The sequence below is a fragment of the Bombina bombina genome, chromosome 4, assembly GCF_027579735.1.
Source record: "Bombina bombina isolate aBomBom1 chromosome 4, aBomBom1.pri, whole genome shotgun sequence".
Lineage (NCBI taxonomy): Eukaryota > Metazoa > Chordata > Amphibia > Anura > Bombinatoridae > Bombina > Bombina bombina.
In genome coordinates, this window is record NC_069502.1 from 906386339 (window position 1) to 906413277 (window position 26939).

Genomic DNA, 26939 nt, shown 5'->3' on the forward strand with positions numbered 1-26939 from the left:
TTCCTGCCTCAAGATAAGAATAGACTTAAAGGATGTCAAAGTGATTTTCGTTCCTTTCGTAACTTCAGAGGGAAGTCGTACTCTTCTTCCAAGCAAAAACAGTCCAAGTTCTCCTGGAGACCCAATCAGCCTTGGAATAAGAGGAAGCAATCTTAGAAGCCTGCAACTGAATCTAAATCAGCATGAAGGGGTTGCCCCCGATCCAGGATCGTATCAGGTTGGGGGGCAGACTTTCTCGGTTCTCTCAAGCATAGATACGAGATGTCCCAGATCCCTGGGCTGTGGACATAGTATAACGGGGTTACAAATTGGAATTCAAGACTCTTCCTCCCAGAGGCAGGTTCTACCTCTCAAGATTATCTGCAGACCAGATAAAAAGAGATGCGTTCTTGAAATGAGTACAGCATCTTTCCTCCCTGGGAATGATTATTATTATTATTATTATTAATACTATTATTATTATTATTATCATCATTTATTTGTATAGTGCCACCAAATTCCGTAGCGCTGGATACAATGATAGGGGTATACAATGACATTTTTGATAAAAATACAAAACATAAAACTAAACATATCTGGTACAGGAGGAAGAGGGCCCTGCTCTGGAGAGCTCACAGTCTACAGGTTTAGGGTGCAGAGACATAAGGTTGGGGTAGCTTACATCAGTTGTAGTTGCAGTAGTGAGTCAGGCAGTTCATGTATTAGTTTGGTTCGGATGAGGGATGGAGGAGATATGGAAAGATTCTCTGAATAGGTGGGTTTTCAAGGAGCGTCTGAAGCTATACAATGTTGGAGACAGTCTTATGGAGCGGGGTAGAGAGTTCCAGAGGACAGGAGCAGCACGTGCAAAGTCTTGGAGGCGGGAGTGGGACCTAGAGATAACAGGAGCGAAGAGACGTAGGTCAGAGGTTGATCGAAGAGGACAGGATGGGGAATATTTCACGATGAGAGGAAATATAGTTGGGAGTTAGACTGTTTAGTACTTTGTAAGTTAGGATTAATACTGTATTCTGGAGTGTATGGGGAGCCAGTGTAGAGACTGGCAGAGTGGAGTCGCTGATGTAGATCGGCAACTTAGGTGGATGAGTCTAGCTGAAGCATTCATAATAGATTGGAGGGAGGAGAGGCAGTGTTTTGGAAGGCAATTTAGGAGTAGGTTGCAGTAATCAATGAGCCAATGAATAAGTATTTTTGTCGTTTTTTGAGTAAGGAAGGGATGAATTCTGGAAATGTTGCGTAGGTGTGAACGTCAGGATTTGGTAAGTGCTTGTATATGTGGGTTGAATGTGAGCTTTGAGTCTAGTGTGACCCTAAGACAGCGAACCTGGGGCGAGGTGTTGAGAATAGAGTCTCCAACTGTCAGAGAAATGTCAGGTGTTGGATGTCTCAAAGATAGTTCCAGTACAGGAACAGGGTCTGAGTTTCTATACAAATCTGTTTGTGGTTCCCAAAAAGGAGGGACTTTCTGACCTATTTTAGATCTGCCTAAACAAGTTTCTCAGAGTACCGTCCTTCAAGATGGAGACTATAGGCTCCATTCTTCCTTTAGTGCAAGAGGGTCAGTTCATGACAACCATAGACCTAAAGGATGCGTACCTTCATGTTTCCATTCACAGGGATCATCACAAATTTCTGAGATTTTCCTTTCTGGACAATAACTTCCAGTTTGTGGCCCTTCTGTTTGGTCTTGCCACAGCTGCCAGAAATTTTTTCAAAGGTTCTGGGAGCTCTCTTAGCAGTAATCTGGTTTCGGGGGAATTGCTGTGGTGCCCTACCTTGACGATATATTGGTTCAGAGGTCAGAAAAGCCAAAATTCTTTCCTCTTGCACCTCTATTCAGTCTGCTGTTAGGCCTTCAGTGGCTCAATTTATGGAGGTAATAGGTCTGATGATGGCTTCCATGGACATCATTCCCTTTGCTCGATTCCATTTGAGAGCTCTGCAACTGTGCATGCTCAGACAATGGCATTGGCATCATATGGATCTGTCTCAGAGGATAGATCTAGGTCAGTCGACAAACTCTCTCCCGTGGTGGCTTTCTCAGGAACATTTGTCTCAGGGCACGTGCTGTCGGAGACCTGCCTGGGTGATTGTGACCACGAACACCAGCCTACTGGGCTGGGGAGCAGTCTGGGACTCGTTAAAGATGCAGAGACTTTGGACTTGGGAGGATTCTGCTCTCCCCATCAACATCTTTGAGTTGAGAGCGATTTTACAATGGTCTGATGGCTTGGCTTCAGTTGTCCTTAGCCCGGTTTATCAGGTTCCAGTCAGACAACATAACCTCAGTGGCTTACATCAACCACCAGGGAGGAACTCTGAGTAGGTGGCTCGGATTATTCAGTGGGTGGAAGATCACAATTGCTGTCTATCTGCCATCCACATTCCAGGAGTGGTCAACTGGGAGGTGGATTTCCTGAGCAGACAGACTTTTCATACCGGAGAGTGGGAACTCCATCTGGAGGTGTTCTCAAGCTTAACCCTCAAATGGGGGTACCGGAGATGGATCTGATGGCGTCTTGGCAGAATGCCAAGCTTCCAAGGTACGGTTCAAGGTCAAGAGATCCGCAGGCCGCTCTAATAGATGCTCTGGCGGTTTCTTGGGATTTCAGACTGGCATACCAGTTTACTCCATTTTCTTTCCTTCCACGAGTCATTGCTCATATCAAACAGGAGTTATCAGTGATTCTAATAGCCCCTGCGTGGCCTCGCAGGATATGGTATGCAGACCTAGTTGAGATGTCATCTCTCCCATCTTGTAGACTGCCTCTGAGGAAAGACCTTCTGATTCAAGGTCCTTTCTTTCATCCAAATCTCGTTTCTCTGAAGCTGACTGCTTGGAGATTGAATGCTTAGTTTCGTCTAAGCGTGTTTTCTGAGTCAGTCATTAAGACCATGATTAGAAAGATTTACCATAAGATATGGCTTAAATATTGGTGTGAATCCAAGGGTTTCTCCAGGAAGGTCTGGAGAAGGATTTGTCAGTCAGTACCCTAAAGGGTCAGATTTCTGCTTTATCTATTTTGATACACAGGTGTCTGGCGGATCTGCCAGATGTACAATCTTTTTGTCAGGCCTTGGTCAGAATCAGGCCTGTGTTTAAGTCTGTTACTCCTCCTTGGAGTCTTAACCTTGTTCTTAAAGTTTTGCAGCAGGTTCTGTTTGAGCCATTGCATTCCATAGCTATTAGTTGTTATCTGGGAAGGTTTTGTTTCTAATTGCTATTTCTTCTACTCCTAGAGTCTCTGAACTCTGGGCCTTGCAGTGTGATTCGCCTTATCTTATTTCTCATGTTGATAAGGCAGTTCTTCATACTAAGTTTGGTTTCCTTCCTAAGGTAGTCTCGGACAGAAATATTAATCAGGAAATTGTTGTTCCTTCTCTATGTCCTAATCCTTCTTGGGAAACGTAAAGGGCAGAAAGCTACTGCTACTTCTCTTTCTCTCTCTGGTTGAGAAGTATAATCCATTTTGGCTTATAAGACTGCTGGACAGCAGTCTCCTCAGAGAATTACGGTTCACTCCATGAGAACTCTCTTCTTCCTGGGCTTTCAAAAATGAAGCTTCTGTGGAACTGATTTGCCAGGCTGCAACTTGGTCCTCTTTGCATACTTTTTACAAATTTTCCAAATTTGATACTTTTGCCTCAGCTGAGGCTTTTTTTGGGAGAAAGATTCTTCAAACAGTGGTGCCTTCTGTTTAGGTCTACCTGTCTTGTCCCTCCCTAGTCATTGGTGTCCTCTAGCTTTGGTATTGGTTTCCAACAGTAAATGATGCAGCAGTGGACTCGCCATACCTTAGGAAAGAAAACAAAATTTATGCTTACCTGATAAATTTATTTCCAGATATGGTGTGTCCATGGCCCCCATCCTTTATTTTAAGACAGTTTATTTTTGGCCTAACCTCAGGCACCTCTACACCTTGTGTTACTCCTTTTTCTCCATTTCTCTTTGGTCGAATGACTGGGGGTTGTAGGAAGTTGAGTGATACTTAACAGCTTGGCTGTGGTGCTCTTTGCCTCCTCCTGCTGGCCAGGAGTGATATTCCCAACAGTAAATGTTGCAGCCGTGGACTCACCACATCCGGAAAGAAATTTATCAGGTAAGCATAAATTTTGTTTTTTTTGTTTTGTTATGGGAATCTCTTGTCAGATCTAGAAACAAAATATGTTGTTTGGTTGTAAATTCCTTTTCTTTCTTAAGGTTTGCATTTGATATTTTGATTTTTATGTATGTTAGCATCACATATTTAAAGGGACAGTCAAGTCCAAAAAAAACTTTCATGTTTCATATACGGCATGTAATTTTAAACAACTTTCCACTTTACTTTTATCCCCAATTTTGCTTTGTTCTCTTGGTATTCTTAGTCGAAAGCTAAACCTAGGAGGTTCATATGCTAACTTCTTAGACCTTAAATGCCCCTCTAATCTAAATGCATTTTGACAGGTTTTTACCCCTAGAGGGTGTTAGTTCATGTGATTCATATAGATAACATTGAGCTCATGCATGTGAATTTACCAAGGATTGAGCACGGATTGGCTAAAATGCAAGTCTGTCAAAAAAACTGAAATAAGGTGGCAGTTTGCAGAGGCTTAGATACAAGGTAATTATAGGTAAAATGTGTATTATAACTGTGTTGGTTATGCAAAACTGGGGAATGGGTAATTAAGGGATTATCTATCTTTTTAAACAACAAAAATTATGGTGTTGACTGTCCCTTTAACATTAACATACTATATGAAAGTCAGAACAAAAAACTTTAGCTTTAATTTGCATACTTTTTCATTTTAAATCAGAATTTTAAGAAAGCTATTGTTAAAGGGACAGTCAGTACCAAAATTGTTATTGTTTAAAAAGATAAACAACACCTTTAAAACCCATTCCCCAGCTTTGCACAACCAACATTATTATATTAATATACTTTATAACCTTTAAACCTCTAAATGTCTGCCTGTTTCTAAGCCTCTACAGAAAGCCTCTTATCACATGCTTTTTTATTTTATTTTCACAACAGGAGACTGCTAGTTCATGTGGGCCATATAGATAACATTGTACTGACGCCCATGGGTTTGTGCACAACAAAGCACTAATTGGCTGAAATGCAAGTCAATAGATAAGTCATGTGATCAGGGGGCTGTCAGAAGATGCTTAGATATGAGGTAATCACAGAGGTTAAAGGACCAGTCAACACATTAGATTTGCATAATCAACAAATGCAAGATAGCAAGACAATGCAATAGCACTTAGTCTGAATTTCAAATGAGTAGTAGATTTTTTTATAACAAATTTAAAAGTTATGTATATTTCCACATCCCTTGTATCATGTGATAGCAATCAGCCAATCACAAATGCATATACGTATAGTCTGTGAATTCTTGCACATGCTCAGTAGAATCTGGTGACTCAAAAATTGGAAATATAAAAGACTGTGCACATTTTTTTTAATGGAAGTAAATTGGAAAGTTGATTAAAATTACATGCTGTATCTGAATCATGAAACTTTAATTTAAAGGATTACTTTCTGTTATAATTTTTAAGCTAAACAACTAACATATTAAAGTTAATAAACATTAATTAAAACCTACTGACCTATATTTTCTCCAAAACGAAGTTTCATAACGTTCTAAAAGTTGTATCTTTTATTTGCTGATGATGTCACGTTATCCTGCCCACTATTTTCAGCACTGCATGTTCAAAATACTTAAACCAATAACTTTGTGTTTAAAGCGCCATTTTGAAACCTAGGTATTGTAAACGGATTCGTACAGAGCAAAGGATACCCACGGAGTGGGTTTGGAAAACAATTAAATTTGCAGACAAGATTTCTGATATACGGTAGAGATATGTTAATGACATGCTATTGATAAAAAGCGTATTTGGGGTAGTTAGTTAGTAACAGGCATAGAAAATATTTACTTACAGTGGCCCTTTAATCTGAGTATCCCTTTAAGTGTATTAATATAACATAGAAACATAGAAACATAGATATTGACGGCAGATAAGAGCCATAGGCCCAGCAAGTCTGCCCGACCTTACCTAACAGTATAAACTTATCTAGTTCGTAGGATAGCCCTATGCTTGTCCCATGCATTTTTAAAGTCCCCCACAGTGTTTGTTGCTACTACCTCTTGAGGAAGTTTATTCCATAAATCAATCACTCTTTCTGTAAAGAAGTGCTTCCTCAAATTACTTCTGAATCTACTACCCTTTAGCTTGAGCTCATGACCCCTTGTTCTTGAATTTTCCATTTTATGTAAAATACCCACAGCCTCAGTTTTACTAAACCCTTTAATGTACTTGAAAGTTGCTATCATATCACCTCTTTCCCTTCTCTCCTCTAAGCTATACATATTTAGGTCAATGAGCCTATCCTGGTAAGTTTTATTTTTTAGACCATGTACCATTTTGGTAGCCCTCCTTTGCACAGATTCAAGTTTGTTAATATCCTTCTGAAGATATGGTCTCCAGAACTGCACACAATACTCAAGATGAGGCCTAACTAATGATCTATAAAGTGGCATAAGAACCTTACTATTTCTGCTGCAAATACCTCTACCAATACATCCAAGCATTCTGCTTGCCTTACTCGCTGCATTACTACATTGTTTACTAAGTTTTAAATCATCTGAAATAATAATTCCCAAGTCCTGTTCCTCGTCTGTAACAGTCAGTAAAGTGTCATTGAGTCTGTAATTAACATTTGGATTTTTCTTCCCTAAATGCATTATTTTACACTTTGCTGTGTTAAACTTTAGACCCCAGTCGTTTGTCCAATCCTCCAATTGTTGTATATCACTTCTCATTTTGTCTACCCCCCCTGGAACATCCACTCTGTTGCAAATGTTTGTATCATCTGCAAAGAGACATACTTTCCCCTGTAGCCCTTTGCTGATATCGCAGATAAATATGTTAAACAAAACAGGCCCCAGAACTGACCCCTGAGGAACACCACTAGTAACAGCCCCCTCTGCTGAATGAACTCCATTTACTAAGACACTTTGTTTTCTGTCCTTAAGCCAGCATTCCACCCAGTTCACAATTTTTGAATCTAGACCAAGGAAATATAGTTTGTGAATAAGTTTATTGTGTGGGACGGTGTCAAATGCTTTGCTGAAATCTAGATATGCTACAATAACTGTTGATTATGCAAAACTGGGGAATGGGTAATAAAGGGATTATCTATACTTTTTAAACAATAAAAATGTTGGAGTTGACTGTCCCTTTTTAAGTACATGCATTTGATAGATAGTTTATTAGAAACAATGCTTTATGAAATAAATCTGTTAAATTATTTGAAGCAGCTCAGTAGTTAAGGAATCGTAGTTGTGTCATTTATACAAAAACTGAGTCACTGACTTTTTGTTGAAAATCCTGTCCTTGGTCTAGAAAACAAAATCAGGCCACTTAGACTATCAATAGAGCCTCCGTTTATAAAAAATAGTTGTGCATTCAAATAAAAATGGACAGCTTTCTTTGTGTAGGACATGGTCAGTCTCATTCTTTGCTAGGTTTTGAGAACAGATAAGTATTGTTACCTTTCATAATAGGTGTAGTGTTTATTCAGCATGAAGGCCATGAAAAGGATTACAGAAATAATATGAAAGTGATATTCAGAAGTTTTCTTGTTGGTCCATTTGATGCTTCCAACAGGGTTTTTATTTTATTTTTTGCTCTGTGCAGGATTATCTCAATTGTATTTGCGACCAGACAAGGCTCACCCTTGGGATGGATGAACGTTCAGCGCTGTTTGGTAATATTAGAGATATCTACCATTTCAATAGGTAAGTTGATTTTTTTTTTTAATTATCTTTATGAAAAATTTGTGTTTTTTTTTTTGTTTTTTTTAAAAGACAAAAAAAAGAAAACAGACAGCTCATACAATTTTTTTTTTTTGTTAAATTGTGTGATGAAATCTTATTGTTTAAAAATGTCACTTTTAAAGGGAAAGTAAAGTTAAAATGAAACTTGCCATTTTAAACAACTTTCCAATTTACTTCTGTTATCAAATTCTATCAAATTGCTTCTTTCTCTTATCTTTTATTGAAGAGTAAAGTTAGATACGCTCAGGAGTGTGCTCGTGTCTTTAATACTCAGCAGTGTTTTACAACATTATTTGTAGCTTTGTTATACAATGTTGCAAAACACTGCTGCCATAAAGAACTAAAGACACGTGCACACTCCTGAGCTCTGATGAGCCTACCTAGTTTTACTTTTCAATAAAAGATGCAGAGAGAACAAAGCAAATTTGATAACGGAAGTAAATTGGAAAGCTGCTTAAAATTGCCTGCTCTATTTGAATCATAAAAGTTTAATTTTTACTGCCCCTTTAACAGTTATACCTTAATATGGGTGGAAACTAGTCAGTAGAATATGGTACTTTTGCTGTAAATAACCAATGCAAATTTTAACTTCATATATAAATACCTTGAGCTCAGAATTTATCAAAGTTTTTGCCCAGAACAAATTAATTCCCCTCATAGAAGTCCCCAGCACTATAAAAATAAGACAATACACCACATGTATCTTGGTAAAATAATGGATGCCGCATTTATCTTTATATGTCAAAATATATATCAAATAAAATAAATGTTTTCATATACAACTGTAACATTATTAAACATTAAAGGGACAGAGTTGAAGCAAGAAAAATTGCTTGCCAATATACCTCTGCGCTTGTCCCAGAAAAGGAAATGCTGTTATCAGATTGAGAGACTGTGGAGTGCATAGAAATATAAAGTTTAATGGAATTTAATAAATTATTGTATATTTTAAATTAAAGGGATAATCTACTTGAAAATTGTTTTTGTTTAAAAAGACAATCGCTTTATTATCCTTTCTCCAGTTTTTGCATAACCAACACTGTTACATTAATATACGTTTTACCGCTATGATTACCTGTATCTAAGCTCCTGCAGACTGCCCCTTATTTTAGTGCTTTTTACAACCATGTATTTTAGCCAATCCGTGTTGGTTCTTGTATAACCATAATCTTTTCTCCATAGGATTGAGCACAATATTATCTGTGGAACACATTAACTAGCACTGTCTGGCTGTTGTGCAAGATTTAAAAGCATTAAGATAAGAGGTTGCCTGCAGGGGCGGCTTAGAAACAGGCAAACATAAAGGTTATAAAGTATAATTATATAACAATGTTGGTTATGCAAAGCTGGTGAATGAGTAGAAAAGGCGCTATCTTTTGAAATTAAAAAAAAAAAACTCAAGTAGATTCTACCTTTTAAGTACTACAAACTAGATAAACATGGATTTTTGTTTTATAGTGTGGTGGTATTAGGTGGTCGTTCCTGGTGGTGGTGGTGTTAACCCACTGGATACCAGAGACAACTGCAATGTGTTTGCAACCCTGTTTATCATCTAAGAAAAAAAAAAAGATAAAATGAGTTTGCAGCGTTGCCCATGACATTTTATATTGCACTGGCATTATTATTTAATTGTGGCTCAGTGTGTGCAAGTCTCAATTTCTAAGATGTATTTGTCATTTATCCTAAATTATACTATTAAAACTATTGTATTTCTTCTTTCTTTTAGTGAACTCCTACAAGAGTTGGAAAACTGTTACAATGACCCTGTTGCAATAGCAGAATGTTTTGTTTCAAAGGTAATCAATAAAAAAGACACATACGTTATAGTTATATATGTTTAAAGGGGACATTGCATTCAGAATTTATTTTGAAGTTAATTGATTAATGAACATGAAACATTGCAATATACATTTAATTTATTTTGCTGTATTGTTCCATGCTCCCTAGAGAAGCCAAAGTCAAATTTTGTTACCCATGTATGCTGTTTAATAATGAAAATTGCTTGACACCGCTACAATGCTACACAGTAATTGTTTAGAGCAATGCACACATTCTTTTACAGCTACACTTAAAGGGACACTGAACCCAAATTTTTTCGTTTGTGATTCAGATAGAGCATGCTATTTTAAGCAACGTTCTAATTTACTCCTATTATCAATTTTTCTTCGTTCTCTTGCTATCTTTATTTGAAAAAGAAGGCATCTAAGTTTTTTTTTGTTCAGAACTCTGGACAGCACTTTTTATTGGTGGATGAATGTATCCACCAATCAGCAAGGACAACTCAGGTTGTTCACCAAAAATGGGCCGGCATCTAAACTTACATTCTTGCATTTCAAATAAAGATACCAAGAGAATGAAGAAAATTTGATAATACGAGTAAATTAGAAAGTTGCTTAAAATTTCATGCTCTATCTGAATCACGAAAGAAAAAATTTGGGTTCAGTGTCCCTTTAACCCCTTAATGACCACAGCACTTTTCCATTTTCTGTCCGTTTGGGACCAAGGCTATTTTTACATTTCTGCGGTGTTTGTGTTTAGCTGTAATTTTCCTCTTACTCATTTACTGTACCCACACATATTATATACCGTTTTTCTCACCATTAAATGGACTTTCTAAAGATACCATTATTTTCATCATATCTTATAACTTACTATAAAAAACATTATAAAATATGAGGAAAAAATTGAAAAAAACACACTTTTTCTAACTTTGACCCCCAAAATCTATTGCACATCTACAACCACCAAAAAACACCCATGCTAAAAAGTTTCTAAATTTTGTCCTGAGTTTAGAAATACCCAATGTTTACATGTTCTTTGCTTTTTTTGCAAGTTATAGGGCCATAAATATAAGTCGCACTTTGCTATTTCCAAACCATTTTTTTTCAAAATTAGCGCTAGTTACATTGGGACACTGATATCTTTCAGGAATCCCTGAATATCAATTGACATGTATATATTTTTTTTTAGTAGACATCCCAAAGTATTGATCTAGGCCCATTTTGGTATATTTCATGCCACCATTTAACCGCCAAATGCGATCAAATACAAAAAATCGTTCAATTTTTCACAAATTTTTTCACAAACTTTTGGTTTCTCACTGAAATTATTTACAAACAGCTTGTGCAATTATGGCATAAATGGTTGAAAAATCTTCTCTGGGATCCCCTTTGTTCAGAAATAGCAGACATATATGGCTTTGGCGTTGCTTTTTGGTAATTAGAAGGCCGCAAAATGCCGCTGCGCACCACACGTGTATTATGCCCAGCAATGCAGGGGTTAATTAGGGAGCTTGTATGGAGCTTGTAGGGTTAATTTTAGCTTTAGTGTAGTGTAGTAGACAACCCAAAGTATTGATCTAGGCCCATTTTGGTATATTTCATGCCACCATTTCACCGCAAAATGCGATCAAATAAAAAAAAAACGTTCCCTTTTTCACAAACTTTAGGTTTCTCACTGAAATTATTTACAAACAGCTTGTGCAATTATGGCACAAATGGTTGTAAATGCTTCTCTGGGATCCCCTTTGTTCAGAAATAGCAGACATATATGGCTTTGGTGTTGCTTTTTGGTAATTAGAAGGCCGCAAAATGCCACTGCGCACAACACGTGAATTATGCCCAGCAGTGAAGGGGTTAATTAGGTAGCTTGTAGAGAGCTTGCAGGGTTAATTTTAGCTTTAGTGTAGAGCTCAGCCTCCCACCTGAAACATCAGACCCCCTGATCCCTCCCAAACAGCTCTCTTCCCTCCCCCACCCCACCCCACAATTGTCCCCGCCATCTTAAGTACTGGCAGAAACTCTGCCAGTACTAAAATAAAAGGTATATTTGGGCTTTTTAGTGTGTTTTTTTTATAGCATATTTACATATGCTGCTGTGTAGGATTCTCCCTTAGCCCCCAACCTCACTGATTCCCACCAAACAGCTGTCTAACCCTCCCCCTCTGCCTTAATGGGCGCCATCTTGGGAACTGGCAGCTGTCTGCCAGTACCCAGTTAAGAAAAAAAGTGTTGTTTTTTTTTAGAAAAAATCCCTTTTTCTGTAGTGTAGCTTCTCCCCCCACCCAAGACCAACCCTCCACCACTCCAAAATCACTTTGTTTATTATTTTATTTATATGTTAGTGCCCTTTTGCCCCACACATGTATTTAAACTTTTCTGTAGTATAGCGGTTCCCACCCGCTCCCGCCCTGTGCACGAGCCCGCCCGCCGCCCCCCGTGCACGTGCACGCACCCGCGCGCGCCCCCCGTCGGCTCCGCCCCCGATCCCACCCCCCTCCACCTTAAACAGCTCACCGATGGCCGCCCACCCGCCTCCCAAGTCGGCTCCCACCCACCAACGATACCGGCCATCGATGTCCGGTGCAGAGAGGGCCACAGAGTGGCTCTCTCTGCATCGGATGGCCATGTAATGTTATTGCAGGATGCCTCCATATCGAGGCATCACTGCAATAACCGGAAAGCAGCTGGAAGCGATCAGGATCGCTTCCAGCTGCTTTCCACACCGAGGACGTGCAGGGTACGTCCTCAGGCGTTAACTGCCTTTTTTTTGAGGACGTACCCTGCACGTCCTCGGTCATTAAGGGGTTAATTAGCTGAAATCTAGGATGTATAAGTTTAACATACTTGCCAGGGTTTTTATATAGTTTATAAGCACAATGTCTAGAGTTTTGGAAATAATTATTAAAATATCCATTTTTAAATTTCTTTATCAAGGATTTCCACACCATAAAATAAGCTTTCAGAAAATTCCAATAAGTAAATATAATACAATAACATAATGCTGCATTCAATCATAGCATATATCATGTTAAAAAAATAAAATAATAAAAAAAAGGGAATGAATAGAGAAGGGAAAGTGAAAAGAAAGAAGAAAAAAAAAGTAAAACACATAATTACTCATCATATTCTTGAGATAATAAAAAAAAAAAAAGTAATGCCCCCAGTTATTTTTCATATTCTAGTGGTGATAAAATTGTAAAAAAAATAAAATAAAAGCTGGAACACCTAATTATTCTTGTGATAAGTAACTGATAGTCATCACTATATTTTTAATTTCACAAGAATATAATAATGAATAATTAGGTTTGGGTTTTTTTTAAATAATTTTATCACCACAAGAATGTGATAAATAACTGGTCTGCATCATTTATATTTTTTTGTTAAATATTCTTGTGATGATAAAATTACAAAAAAAGGTGAAACACCTAATTATTCATTATATTCTTGCAATAAATATGCCCTCAATTTCAGTCATTAGTCATATTCTGGTGTTGATTAAATCTTTAATAAAAAAACTAAAGGGAAAAAAATGGTTTTAATTATTTATCATATTTTTGTAGTTATAAAATTTGTAAAAAGAGAAAAAAGTGATATATCCAGTTGCTCGGCTGCTTGTTAACATAAATAAATAAAATACAATTTGTAAATGCTTTTAAAACATTAATTTTGTACTGTATGTATCATGGCAAAAGTGTCTGATTATAAGGATACGTTTCGGTTTGTGTTCAGACTAACACATGCACTTATTTCTCAGGAACGATGGCTTGTGGAGATCAGCGCTTATCTGATTTACACTACAAAGATCCCATGGCAGTTTTGTGTTTCTGAAAAATATCTGTATCTATAGTAATAACGTGTATTGATGTTAGGATGTTTTGTCTTGCCCATAAAAAGTTTTAGACAAAGAAAAATAAATAAATAACTTCATTGTTGACAAATGCAAACTATTTTGTTTGTGACCAGGAGACAAGCTGGCAGTTAATTTACCTAATGGAAAAAATATTAAAGGGACACTGTACCCAAATTTTTTCTTTTGTAATTCAGAAAGAACATGCAATTTTAAGCAACTTTCTAATTTACTCCTATTATCAATTTTTCTTCATTCTCTTGCTATCATTATTTGAAAAAGAAGGTATCTAAGCTTTTTTTTGGTTTCAGTACTCTGGACAGCACTTATTTATTGGTGGATGAATTTATCCACCAATCAGCAAGGACAGCCCAGGTTGTTCAGCAAAAATGGGCCGGCATCTAAACTTACATTCTTGCATTTCAAATAAAGATACCAAAAGAATGAAGAAAATTTGATAATAGGAGTAAATTAGAAAGTTGCTTAAAATTTCATGCTCAATCTGAATCGCGAAAGAAAATTTTTGGGTACAGTGTCCCTTTAAAGGGACATGCTGCACATTTTTTTTCTCTGTTTTACTCTAATAGCAAATATTTAAAATGTATTACAGTAGTTCTGTTTTTATAAAAAAAAATGTTCTGTGATGAAGAGTTGTCTCTTTCAACCAATAAGCAGTGTAGAGTCCCTAGTTGTACACAATCATGCAGTTATTGTTTCACTTTAAATTTAAACAGCTTTTGCTCAACCATTTTATATAAAATTTAAAATATCCCTATAATTGGGATTATAGCCCATAGGGAAAAGTTACTAGTTAAAAATAGGAAAAGCACGATTTTGCTGCAATTTCTTACTTGTGTGGGACTACTGGAAATTTGAAGTCCTGTTAAAAAAAAATATAGATAGATATATTATAATATATGTACACACACCTACCTCCATACTTCACTTGGTTTATTAGTTTGGCCTGTGAAAACGTAAGCCGTAAACAGAATGCAAGAGCAATTCTTGTCTTTCTTAAAGGCACAGTAAATGTTGGGACAATGTTACATAATGCACAATGTGCAGAATAATGTAACATGACGATAGCCTTATGATTTATTTTACTCTTTAAATACATATGTCCCCCCAAAGTACAATTATCTCTACCTTGAAGCCATCCTCTTCGGTGCAGCTGCTATTTCAAACAGCACGTCTCAGGCTCACTGTCTAATCACAGCGAGCCAGATCGTGCCATTGAATTACATTTTTTCCCAATGTTTACTGTCCCTTTAAGGAAACGGTGAACACCTTAAAGGGACATAAAACTCAAATTCTTTCATGATTCAGATAAAGCATTCAATTTTGAACAAAATTCCAATTTACCTCTTATCTAATTTGCTTTGTTCTCTTGGTTTCATTTATTGAAAAGAATGCTTAGACTCAGGAGCAGCAATGCATTACTAGCAGCTAGGTGCTAATTGGTGGCTGCCCATATATGCCTCTTTTCATTGGCTTACCTGATGTGTTCAGCTAACTCCCAGTAATGCATTGCTGGCTGTTCAACAAACAATACCAAGAGAACAAAGTAATTTTGATAATAGAAGAAAATTGGAAGTTGTTTAGAGTAGCATGCTCTGCCTGAATCATGAAATAAACATTTTGAGTTTCATATCCCTTTTTAATCTTAATAATTTTTTATGCAGTCTTGCAATAAACAAATATTCTCAGTTAGCTGGAAAATGTTTTGAATTAATATATTATCATGTTTGCTGCAATTGTTTTTCATTAGCTAAACTACACCCACCACTTTGCTGAAGTCAATTGGGACAGAAATGTGGCTAAGTTAGGCTTGTGGAGCCTGCTGTGTGCACTGCCAGTTATCAGAAGTGGAAAACTCTTAATTGTAGTGGGAATAGAGGAACACTAAATAATGAAAGTATATTGCAAAGTTATTTTCGTACAAATAATTAAACGTTTTCTATTACTATCTCTAAGGGCCTACTTCTCTAAAGCTTTTTGGTCTGGCAAGATTCTATAAGATGCCTCTTCAATATTATGAGGCCACTTATGAGGCAATTTTTACCTCGGGAACTGGAAGCTTTATGTTAAGGAGAGGCATTTACTTTACAACATAATGCAAAGTAAAATAGGCTGAGGATTTCTCTTCACGCCAGTAAGTGTTTACTGTTACTTTAAATACAGTAGAAGTGGAGTAGTCATAAAATGTTTAGTTAGCATGTTTGACCGCAAAGCACTAGACAAGAAAGCGATCCAGTTTCTATCAGTAATCAGGTGTACACCCAAAACAATGGAAGTGTACAACAGACTAGACATATTCCAAATACTATATTTGTGCTTCCTACCTGATAACCAATTTGATATCTTGGGAGTTTACCAGCTATGACGCACTTAACCAGTACCAGAGATTGTATAATATTTATCTGCCTATGCAGTCATGGTTTGTTACAGCCAACTCTACAGACATAGCACTGCCTTTATTTCATTAAAAATGTATTATAATACACAATGATTTTGCAGACGCCTACCTTATCCTACAAATTAGCTGGGTAAAAAATGATCATTGTCACAATCGGTTTCATCTTGACTATAAAGAGACAACTGACGGAGATGATTTTTCTAACAGAACCCGCTGTCTTCATTCTCTGCTTAATATTGATAATCTGTTGGTCAATCTCCTCAATGTGCATCACCACAGCTGCTTGATAAAATCTGTCTGGCTGCCATGTTAATGTAGCAGCCAGTCTTAGAACGCTCAAGGCTTCTACCCTTCAAAATATATTTGTACTAGTACTAAAGCCCGTGTACACGGGCCATTTTTTTCAGAACAGCGGTCCCACCCCTTGCTCTCTCCCCCCTTTCTTTTGCTCTCTCTTCCCCCCTCTCTTTTGCTTTCTTTCCCCCCTCTCTTTTGCTTTCTCTCCCCCCCTCTCCTTTGTTCTCTCTCTCCCCACTTTTGCTCTCTCTCTCCCCTCTTTTGCTCTCTCTCTCCCCTCTTTGGCTCTCTCCATCCTTTCTTTTGCTCTCTCTCCCCCCTCTTTGGCTCTCCCCCCCCTCTTTGGCTCCCCCCCCCTCTTTGGCTCTCCCCCCCCCCCTCTTTGGCTCTCTCCCCTCTTTTGCTCTCTCTCCTCTTTGGCTCTCTCTCTCCCCTCTTTGGCTCCCCCCCCCTTTGGCTCTCTCTCCCCCCTCTTTGGCTCTCTCTCCTCTTTGGCTCTCTCTCCCCCCTCTTTGGCTCTCCCCCCCCTCTTTTGCTCTCCCCCCCCCCCTCTTTGGCTCTCTCCCCCCTCTTTGGCTCTCTCCCCCCCTCTTTGGCTCTCTCCCCCCCTCTTTGGCTCTCTCCCCCCCTCTTTGGCTCTCTCCCCCCCTCTTTGGCTTTCCCCCCCCTCTTTGGCTCTGCCCCCCCCCCCCCTCTTTGGCTCTGCCCCCCCCCCCTCTTTGGCTCTCTCTCCCCCCTCTTTGTCTCTCTCTTTGGCTCTCTTTACTCTTTGGCTCTCTCCCCCCCCCCTCTTTGGCTCTCCCCCCCCCTCTTTGGCTCTCTCTCCCCCCTCTTTGGCTCTCTCTCCTTTTTGGCTCTTTTTCCTCTTTGGCTCTCTCTCTCCCCCCTCTTTGGCTCTCTCTCTCCCCCCTCTTTGGCTCTCCCCCCCTTCTCTTTGGCTCTCCCCCCCTTCTCTTTGGCTCTCTTCCCCCCCTTCTCTTTGGCTCTCTCTCCCCCCTCCCATCTCTTTGGCTCTCTCTCCCCCCTCCCATCTCTTTGGCTCTCTCTCCCCCCTCCCATCTCTTTGGCTCTCTCTCCCCCCTCCCATCTCTTTGGCTCTCTGCCCCCCCCTTCTCTTTGGCTCTCTGCCCCCCCCTTCTCTTTGGCTCTCTGCCCCCCCCTTCTCTTTGGCTCTCTGCCCCCCCCCCCTTCTCTTTGGCTCTCTGCCCCCCCTTCTCTTTGGCTCTCTGCCCCCCCCTCTCTTTGGCTCTCTGCCCCCCCCCTTCTCTTTGGCTCTCTGCCCTCCCCCCTTCTCTTTGGCTCTCTGCCCCCCCCCCTTCTCTTTGGCTCTCTGCCCCCCCTTCTCTTTGGCTCTCTGCCCCCCCGCCTTCTCTTTGGCTCTCTGCCCCCCCGCCTTCTCTTTGGCTCTCTGCCCCCCCCCGCCTTCTCTTGGCTCTCTGCCCCCCCTTCTCTTTGGCTCTCTTACCCCCCTTCTCTTTGGCTCTCTGCCCCCCCCTTCTCTTTGGCTCTCTGCCCCCCCCTTCTCTTTGGCTCTCTGCCCCCCCTTCTCTTTGGCTCTCTGCCCCCCCCTTCTCTTTGGCTCTCTGCCCCCCCCTTCTCTTTGTCTCTCTGCCCCCCCCCCCTTCTCTTTGGCTCTCTGCCCCCCCCTTCTCTTTGGCTCTCTGCCCCCCCCTTCTCTTTGGCTCTCTGCCCCCCCTTCTCTTTGGATCTCTGCCCCCCCCCTTCTCTTTGGATCTCTGCCCCCCCCTTCTCTTTGGATCTCTGCCCCCCCCTTCTCTTTGGCTCTCTGCCCCCCCCCTTCTCTTTGGCTCTCTGCCCCCCCTTCTCTTTGGCTCTCTGCCCCCCCTTCTCTTTGGCTCTCTGCCCCCCCCCCCCTTCTCTTTGGCTCTCTGCCCCCCCCTTCTCTTTGGCTCTCTGCCCCCCCCCCTTCTCTTTGGCTCTCTGCCCCCCCCCCTTCTCTTTGGCTCTCTGCCCCCCCCCCTTCTCTTTGGCTCTCTGCCCCCCCCCCTTCTCTTTGGCTCTCTGCCCCCCCCCTTCTCTTTGGCTCTCTGCCCCCCCCTTCTCTTTGGCTCTCTGCCCCCCCCCCTTCTCTTTGGCTCTCTGCCCCCCCCCTTCTCTTTGGCTCTCTGCCCCCCCCCTCCTGCTCCCTCTCTGGCTCTGTCTTCGCGGGACCCCGTCCGGCCACGCCCCATCGCGGCAACACCCGCCCGGCCACGCCCCCTCGCGACGCCCGGTCACGCCCCTCGCGACGCCCGGCCACACCCCTCGCGACGCTCCCGTCGGCCACAAACAGCTGTTGAGTAGCTCGCACTCCCTATCTCACAGCTGCTTGTATGCTGTGTACCTCGCGCTCCCAATCTGTCAGCTGTCAGCTATGCCGAGGTGCGCGAGAATAGAATCTAAGGCCAAGTGTTTGTCTGTACTGCGCATGACGGCTTCAGACAAACACTTGTCTTTTATAATATAGGATGAGTGTTCTGATTTGCTGTATGTATTTTGAGGGCTGGCTTCAGAATTGTATTAATTTATTCCTAATTATACCTGTTCCTGTGCTCCACTCTTATATAGTTAGCCACGTTGGCTATAATAATGAACCACTGTTTAGTGCTTACTGTGCTCCAAACTCGGTGTAGGAATTCATATTTACCACAAACGTTTGTGTATTTAAAAGGGGCATTGTATTTAAAAAAAGGTTGTCTCGTCCATATAAAAAAAGCATTATTTAGACTAGGGTTGCCAAGCGACACTCCAGTGGTTCAGCAGGCTGACTTGTAAATGTTCATCCAGTATTTTTGAGGAGCAACAACCCTAATTTAGAAACACTTTTTTTTTTGCTAGAATAACATGTTGGAAACTCATTAAAGGGAAACTGAACCCAAATGTTTGCTTTCATGATTCAGATAGAACATGCAATTTTAAGCAACTTTCTAATTTACTCCTATTATCAATTTTTCTTTGTGGTATCTTTATTTGAAAAATCAGGAATGTAAGCTTATAAGCTGGCCCATTTTTGTCTCAGCACCCTGGATAGCGCTTGCTGTTTGGCTGCATTTAGCCACCAATAAGCACGCACTACCTAGGTGCTGAACCAAAGATGGGCCGGCTCGTAAGCTTGCATTCCTGCTTTTTCAAATAAAGTTACCTATAGAACAAAGAAAAATTGATAATAGGAGTAAATTAGAAAGTGGGCAATTATCAGCCCTCCAGATGTTATGAACTACATCTCCCATGATGCACTCAGACATAATACTGGCAAAGCATCATGGGAGATGTAGTCCATAACATCTGGAGGGCCGATAATTGCCTACTTCTGCTCTGTCTGAATCATGAAAGAAAATATTTGGGTTCAGTATACCTTTTTAAAGGGAAACCATTTTTACAGTACATTGTCCCATGAATATCAGCAGACGTACCTAACAGCCAATGAGCTTTAGCAGGAAGTAAAAAAACTGATTTTTTTACTTTAATACTGCCTGTTCATATAAGTGATGAACATTTTTTGAGCACAATGTTCCTTTAAATATAGAACTAAAACTGCTAGCCAATAAAATCAGGGTTTGGGCTTTAGGAGCTGAATAAAAGATTTTATCAACAAAGTAAATTTAAACTAATTTAGGTCAACAAAATAAATATAACATTCAATAAAGAGTGGTTTGATTATATTTGCTCTTTTATCACAGCAAATACTTTTTCATATTTTATTTTGTGGTGTAATTATAGATAAGGTGTACATTGGAAATATATTTGAACAGCAGGAACACTCCCTTGGCCATCAATTGTTAAAGGTTAGGTATTATTGTTTAAATTGTCTAGCACTTAATATTACTGTGTAGTCAAGGTAACAATTACATGACATACATCTTCCAGGTTTTTCTTTTTGGTATTTTTGGTATTGGTATTTTCTTCAACAAACTACCCTGTAAAATATTTCCTAAAGAAGAGGAATATCTACTCAAAATGTCACATAATAATACATTACTTTGGGCTTGCCCAGATATGATTTTTATCTGGTGAGAGTGCATATGCAGTGTGTGTATGTATGTATGTGTATATGTATCATACATACATACATACATACATACATACATACATACATACATACATACAAATAAGAGTCTGCTCCCCTTGTGGTCAAAGACCTGGGTGTTAATTTGATACTATAACAGATTGTAATAAAATTACTCTCAGGATTTGTGTCAAAAAGCTCATCCACAAGTTTAACACTTTGAGAAAATGATATCCCTTTCCTCAGGAAAATATATAATGTATACAAATAGAGATGGTTTTCCTAGTGTAGATCTGTCTTCATTATCTGGTCATTATCGACAGATGTTTGGTAACAGCTGATTGGCTGTTTTTTGTTTTTTAAATTCTATAATTATATTATACATGCACATAAGATTTTTATTGTTTTAATCGTTTTATGCTTGTGAGGCATTTAATTACCTGCGATAAAGCAGTGAGCATTCTCGGTATGCAAGTAGACACTTCTTTTCCTTTCATAATAAACAGCTGTCAATGTAACTTTTTTTTTTCCAAACAAAAATATTTGTAATGTTTAAATACTCTTTCATATGCTTGATATTTATTTACAGTTCACTAAGCAGTGTGTGTTCACTGCAACAATGCAGTTTGTAACCCATTGTAGAGTAGTAAAATATCAACTATGAATCACGAATAATGTGCAAAATAAATCGCATAATAAAAGGGCTATATCTCAAACATAGAATCTCCTATTATCTTTTGCCTTTTTGAACTTTAAGCAGAAATAGAATAGGATTGTCTTAAGCTTATCTAAAGAATACTGTAGATTAGTGTTTTCTATAAAAGTTATTTGATTGCCTAAAAGGCCAATTAGTAAATAAAGTAATTGTCCCCTTTTTTACAGCTCTTATTACCTTTTTTTTTTTTTTTTTTTTTTTTTTCACCTTCCCATAAATGTATTTCTCTCCTTTTATGTTTACTGTATCCCTCACATTCTATCTTTCTCTCCCCACCCCCACCCCCTTCTTCTAATACCTTATGCCCCTCTACAATCTCAATACCAAGCTCTATAAACTAGCCATGGGGAAGAAAAAAAAGACAAGCCCATTTTTTCTAATAAACACACACTGCAAAATGACGTTGTGTCTGTGTCCATGTCCCATAATTAAGGTTGCCTGCTGCCTTTCACAAAAATCTTGGGCAGGCCTGCAGGTGACCGAGTGGGATCATTGTGAGTCCTTGCCTACCAACCATGTACAAAGTGCTAGTTTAGGGTCACTCTCGATCCCACCATATACATTTTTCACAACTAAGCAGTGATTATGTCCTTGGATGCCAGTGAGATTCAAATGTTTAAATTGACCTCTTTTTATTTGGCAGTAACACACACACACACACACAGCAGTGATCTGACTCCATTGATTGACAGCAGCCTACACAGTATCAGGCCTGCAGAGAGATCCCACCTATCACTCACATTACGTGGCCAGTAGTGTTTTTATCCTGGCGTCAGGTGAAATGATAGGCAGGAAATCCCACAGCCAGAAATAACGCTAGCCCCCTGATAGATGGAGATAAATAGTACCAAACTAGGCCTAGGCTGTAATAGGCAGAGAGGAGTTACACAGTACAAGGGATTTAGCAGAATTAATGGTCAGCAACGGGTAAGCAGATAGTTGTAGTACCAAGGATAAAATAGATCAATGTCCAAAGTCCAGGCCGGGGTTAGCAACAATAATCATATAGCAAAGGTACTAGATGAATATCCGAGAGCAGGTAAACAGCCAAGTCAAAGGTCAGCAACAAGTAATCCAAGAACTACAATAAAACACACCAGGAAGCAAGACACCTGAACATTGTGCTTCTTCCACATCCTTCCAGAGGGGCTGAAGTTTTTATTACGCTTAATTTAGATGAAACTTGCCCGATCATTCAGTATTCTAAACAGTGATTGGTTAGCAGCGATCAGAAGAGCTTATTTACATTTATCCTTGACTGGCAACAGCAAAAGAGACTAGGAACATGGATTCAACCGGGTTCTTATTTTTCAAAACCTTATAGATTGGGCTGGAATGGTGATTTTAAAAATAGTTTTTCTTTTATAATGCAGATTTTAATTACTGGCAAATTCTGAGAGTTTAATGCCCCTTTTAATGTTATTAGTTTATATAATATGACCTTAAAGGGGCAGAAAATACCTTGAGATTTGAATATAAAAGGTTTAGTTATACACCGTAAAAACGTAAATCTTAGCTTTATACGTTATTTCTTTTGTCCCCTTTCATCTAGTTTCACACTGAAATCTGATGGGGGGGGTTTAATTCATGGAACAGAGAAAGCACACTGCAGTCTTATCAATGCTAACCCTGATACATACTGTATCTTTCCCTAACTGGATTTATAGGTTAAGAACAATGTGCTTTATGCTTGCATAATGACCCTGGCTAGCCTTGTCAGCTGTGGACGTAGGCACTGATTGGCTGTTCTAAATTAGGGAAGTCATGGATATAGTTTGCTATTGAAAACAATTGCAGCAAGCAAGATGTTAGTTTAAAATGTTTACACTTGACTGATATATAAAGGGATTTACCTAGTGTAAAATCTGATCACCATGGACCAGATGTCAGAGGAAGCTATTCCGCAGTTTATTTGTGAATTAAAACATGAATCCTAATTTTGTTTCCTTTCTATTCAGAGTGAAGAGTTTCATATATACACACAGTATTGTACAAATTATCCAAGGTAAGTTAATGAAGTTGTGTCAAGTTTAAGAAATGTGTGTGTGACAGTTATGAGGAATATTGTATTTAAAGGGACACTGAACTCAATTATTTTCAGATAGAGCATGCAATTTTAAGCAACTTTCTAATTTACTCCTATTATCAATTTTTCTTCTTTCTCTTGCTATCTTTATTTGAAAAAGAAGGCATCTAAGCTATTTGTTTGGTACATAACCTTGGAAAGCACTTGTTCATTGGATGAATTTATCCACCAATTAGCAAGAACAACCCAGGTTGTTCACCAAAAATGGGCCGGCATCTAAACTTACATTCTTACATTTCAAATAAAGATACCAAGAGAATGAAGAAAATTTGATAATAGGAGTAAATTAGAAAGTTGTTTAAAATTGCATGTTCTATCTGAATCACAAAAGAAAAAATGTGGGTTCAGTGTCCCTTTAAGGCAATAACGTACTTTGTAAAAAGCAATTATAATGTTATGAAACATCCGATTTATTCGATACACTTTCGGATTATAATTTATTCATTGCTTTGTTGTTTTAAGTAAGCGGAACATTTTTTTTTTTTTTTTTTTACTGTATCAATAGTTTATTTTGTTGTTCACACTGTCAGAGCTGTCAGCATCAAAGTTTGTCAAAGTTTGGGTGCTCTGACCCCTGCCCTTTCCAGGGCTCCAAAGGACCTTCATGGGAGTTCCTGTTTGACGAGGACACACTAGCCATGCCCAATCTTCCCATATCCTGCCCAAACCATGTTCAGCTCCTCCCACTCACTGTTCTGATCTGCACTGATGTGACTTTACTCTTCCCTTCAGATCTCCCTGACTAAGCCTCCAGCCACCCCACTCTAGATATTGTCTAGGAATTGTTAGGATAAATGCATTATAGATTGTGGCTCACCTTTTAAAAAGGATTAAATAAGTTTTAGCAAACGAGCAATCTTGAACGTTTATGCATAGCTTCTATTTGTCCATCCTTACTTATAGGGCTAACACTAAATGTGTTCTACCGGTTTTCATGACTATTTTTCTTGATATTCCACATCACTAAGTGTAAAAGGTGTTTCTGTAGAACTTGCATGTTTATCCACTGCTGTCATTTGTCATCCAACCATGGTAAAGTGATTATAAATTCCATGCACTGTTTAATATTTTCTTTTATTTGCAGATCTGTGGCAATACTAACAGAGTGCATGAGAAATAAAATATTGGCCAAATTCTTTAGAGAACGACAGGAAGTATTGCACCATTCACTTCCCTTGGGATCCTACCTTTTGAAACCTGTCCAAAGGATACTTAAGTATCACTTGCTGTTGCACGTAAGTGTTCTTCAGATAATCATTGTTGGCAGGTCCATTGAGTCAGTTGTCTTTGCCAGAAATAAAGAGGAAACATGAGTGGCTGGCTTAAGATGAATAAGTAGGTGTGGTGTGTCAGTTAAAGCACTGTGTAATGTACACAATATTATTAGTCAGGTGCCAGGCTCTATGATGACCTCAGGCAACTGTTACCGAAATTAATGAGTTTTAGTTTTAGTTTGAGGGTTTTTTTTTTTTTTTTTTAAAGTCCCAAAACACAAATAACATTTATGCAAAGTATTAGATATGTGGTCTAAAATAGATACATAGATCTCTTAGCAGATCACTCCAATGAGATCAGTCAGCACTCACTGGTACTTTTCAGAATTTAGCCAAATAAATTAATCAAAAGTATAAGTAAACACTGATTGTCTTGGTTTGGGATGGATATGATGTAAGGTATGAATTGTATTTGTACTTGGGCAGTTATCACATTTAAAGGGACAGTACACACCAATTTTCATATAACTGCATGTAATAGACACTACTATAAAGAAGATTATGCACAGATACCAATATAAAAATCCAATATAAAACCTTTTTAAAAACATACTTAGAAGCTCCCAGTTTAGCTCTGTTGATGAGGTTAGGCTGGGACACCCACTGAAAGGGGCTGGGAAAGCAAGAAGAGCAGGCACTTCCCCCTCCCCTGCATATGAAAAGACCCATTACACAACCAGGAGTCTGTAGACCTCAGTATGCATCTAAACATTTTGGGGCTTGGTTAGGAGAAAATCACCACAATGTTATTTAACCCTTTGAGTGCTAAGCACTTTCCGACCTGGGTGCTAAGCTTTTTTTTTTTTTTTGGGGGGGGGGGAAATTAACTTTTTTTTTTTCAGATCCCCAAGACTTACACTGTTGGAAATGTTAGGCGATTACCTTTCCAACAGTGGGTCTTGGGGGTCTGTAGCTGCCTAGATGCCTGAGATACAGGCTTCTAAGCAGCATGCCCCCTGCTCCTATACTTAACATTGTTAAGTATAAATATAGTTGTGCAGTGACGTCATTGCACGTGACGTCACCGCGCATAACATGAAGCCCCGGCGATGCCTGTCACTATACAGGCCCGATCGCCGGGGTAGGAGCCGGTGGGAGCCCCCAGATCTCCCTCAAGGTTGGAGAGTGCTAGCGACGGCTCTGAGCCGTCGTTAGCACCAGAGTGGGAAACTGCGATGGCTCAGAGCCATCGTTGGCACTCAAGGGGTTAAAAATAAGCAAACCTACATTTATACAGATGGGCTATATAAATGGATCATCTACAAAACATTGATGCAAAGAAAAATCTAGTGTACAATGTCCTTTTAAAGGGACATTAAAGTAAAAGTTTTTTTTTTTTTTTACGGTCCTGTTTTTAAAACAAACTAACAAAAAAAACCTAATATAGCTGTAGGATTTGTGCTTATCCTCCTAGTTGGTCCCAGGGATTCATTTTGTAGGAAGCAATTTTACGTAGTTTTAAAAATTAATTAGCTGAAACTAAGCTCTTCTGCATGAGAGCATACCTAGGTAAGATCAGGAGTGTTTTATATTATTATTATTATTATTATCATTTATTTATATAGCACCGCCAAATTCTGTAGCACTGTTATATTTACTCTTGAGAGTAGTGTGTGTATGTTCCTGACAGATATAGCTAACTCAACGGCAAAATGAGATAGCAGGCACTTAAAATGGGAAGAATGAATGAAGTCAAGTCATTAAATGAAAGATTTAGAAATCGCTTTTGACCAAGAGATAGCCTACGATGGAAAATAATACAAACTATTAGAGAGAAATGCTATGTTATATTTTTGCCATTAAATGCAAAAGAACAGCCTAATAAACAAATACATATTAAAAAGGAAATTGTAGTAGTAGCAGTCACTTTTCAAATGAGCAGTAGATTTCTTTTTTCTCTGACCAATTTAAAAAAGGCCTTCCAATTCCCTGCCCCTTTATCATGTGACCATCTTTAGCAGAGACTCCAATATGTACAGTATATACTGTGAAGTTATGGCATGCTAAGTTGGAGCTGTAATATTATACAGTGCGTATATAAAGAGACTGCATAATTTGATACTGGAAGTAAAATGTGAAGTGTTTTAAAATTGTACGCTCTTTCTAAACCATGAAAGTTAAATTTTCACTTTAGTATCCCTTTTAATATTTTTTTTTATACCAGTTTAGTTGTCTAGTAGCCTACAATCTGCCTTCTATAGGACAGTATACTCTAAAATCTGTTTCCCCTTGTGTTTCAAGTACCACATTATCCCAGAATATTTAATGTTCGGGAGGTTGCTCTTTTAAGTTTTTGGGTTTTTATATATACTGTGTGTGTGTATGTATATGTGTGTGTGTGTGTGTGTGTATATGTGTATATATATGTGTATATATATATATATATATATATATATATATATATATATATATATATATATATATCTTCCGCTCCTGTAGGCTGAGTCCATTTGAATGTTCTTGACAACAAGGTTTTGTGGCTTCAATGAGCAACACCAGCTATTTTAATATATATATATATATATATATATATATATATATGTGTGTATGTGTATATATATATATATATATATATATATAATAGCTGGTGTTGCTCATTGAAGCAACAAAACCTTGTTGTCAAGAACATTCAAATGGACTCAGCCTACAGGAGCGGAAGACCTATTTATCTTACCTGTAACTCTCTCTACACAAAGCCA

At 38.9% G+C, this 26939-nt stretch overlaps 1 protein-coding gene across 1 annotated transcript in view; it reads left to right on the forward strand.

The window, feature by feature from the left end:
• Positions 1-26939, forward strand: part of PLEKHG1 (pleckstrin homology and RhoGEF domain containing G1) — a 121952-nt gene that overhangs the window by 56904 nt on the left and 38109 nt on the right. The window contains exons 2-5 of the mRNA XM_053711831.1: positions 7679-7779; positions 9545-9614; positions 22839-22885; positions 24051-24201. Of these exons, the coding sequence (XP_053567806.1) occupies positions 7679-7779; positions 9545-9614; positions 22839-22885; positions 24051-24201 (369 nt within the window). The remainder of the gene's footprint in view (positions 1-7678; positions 7780-9544; positions 9615-22838; positions 22886-24050; positions 24202-26939) is intronic.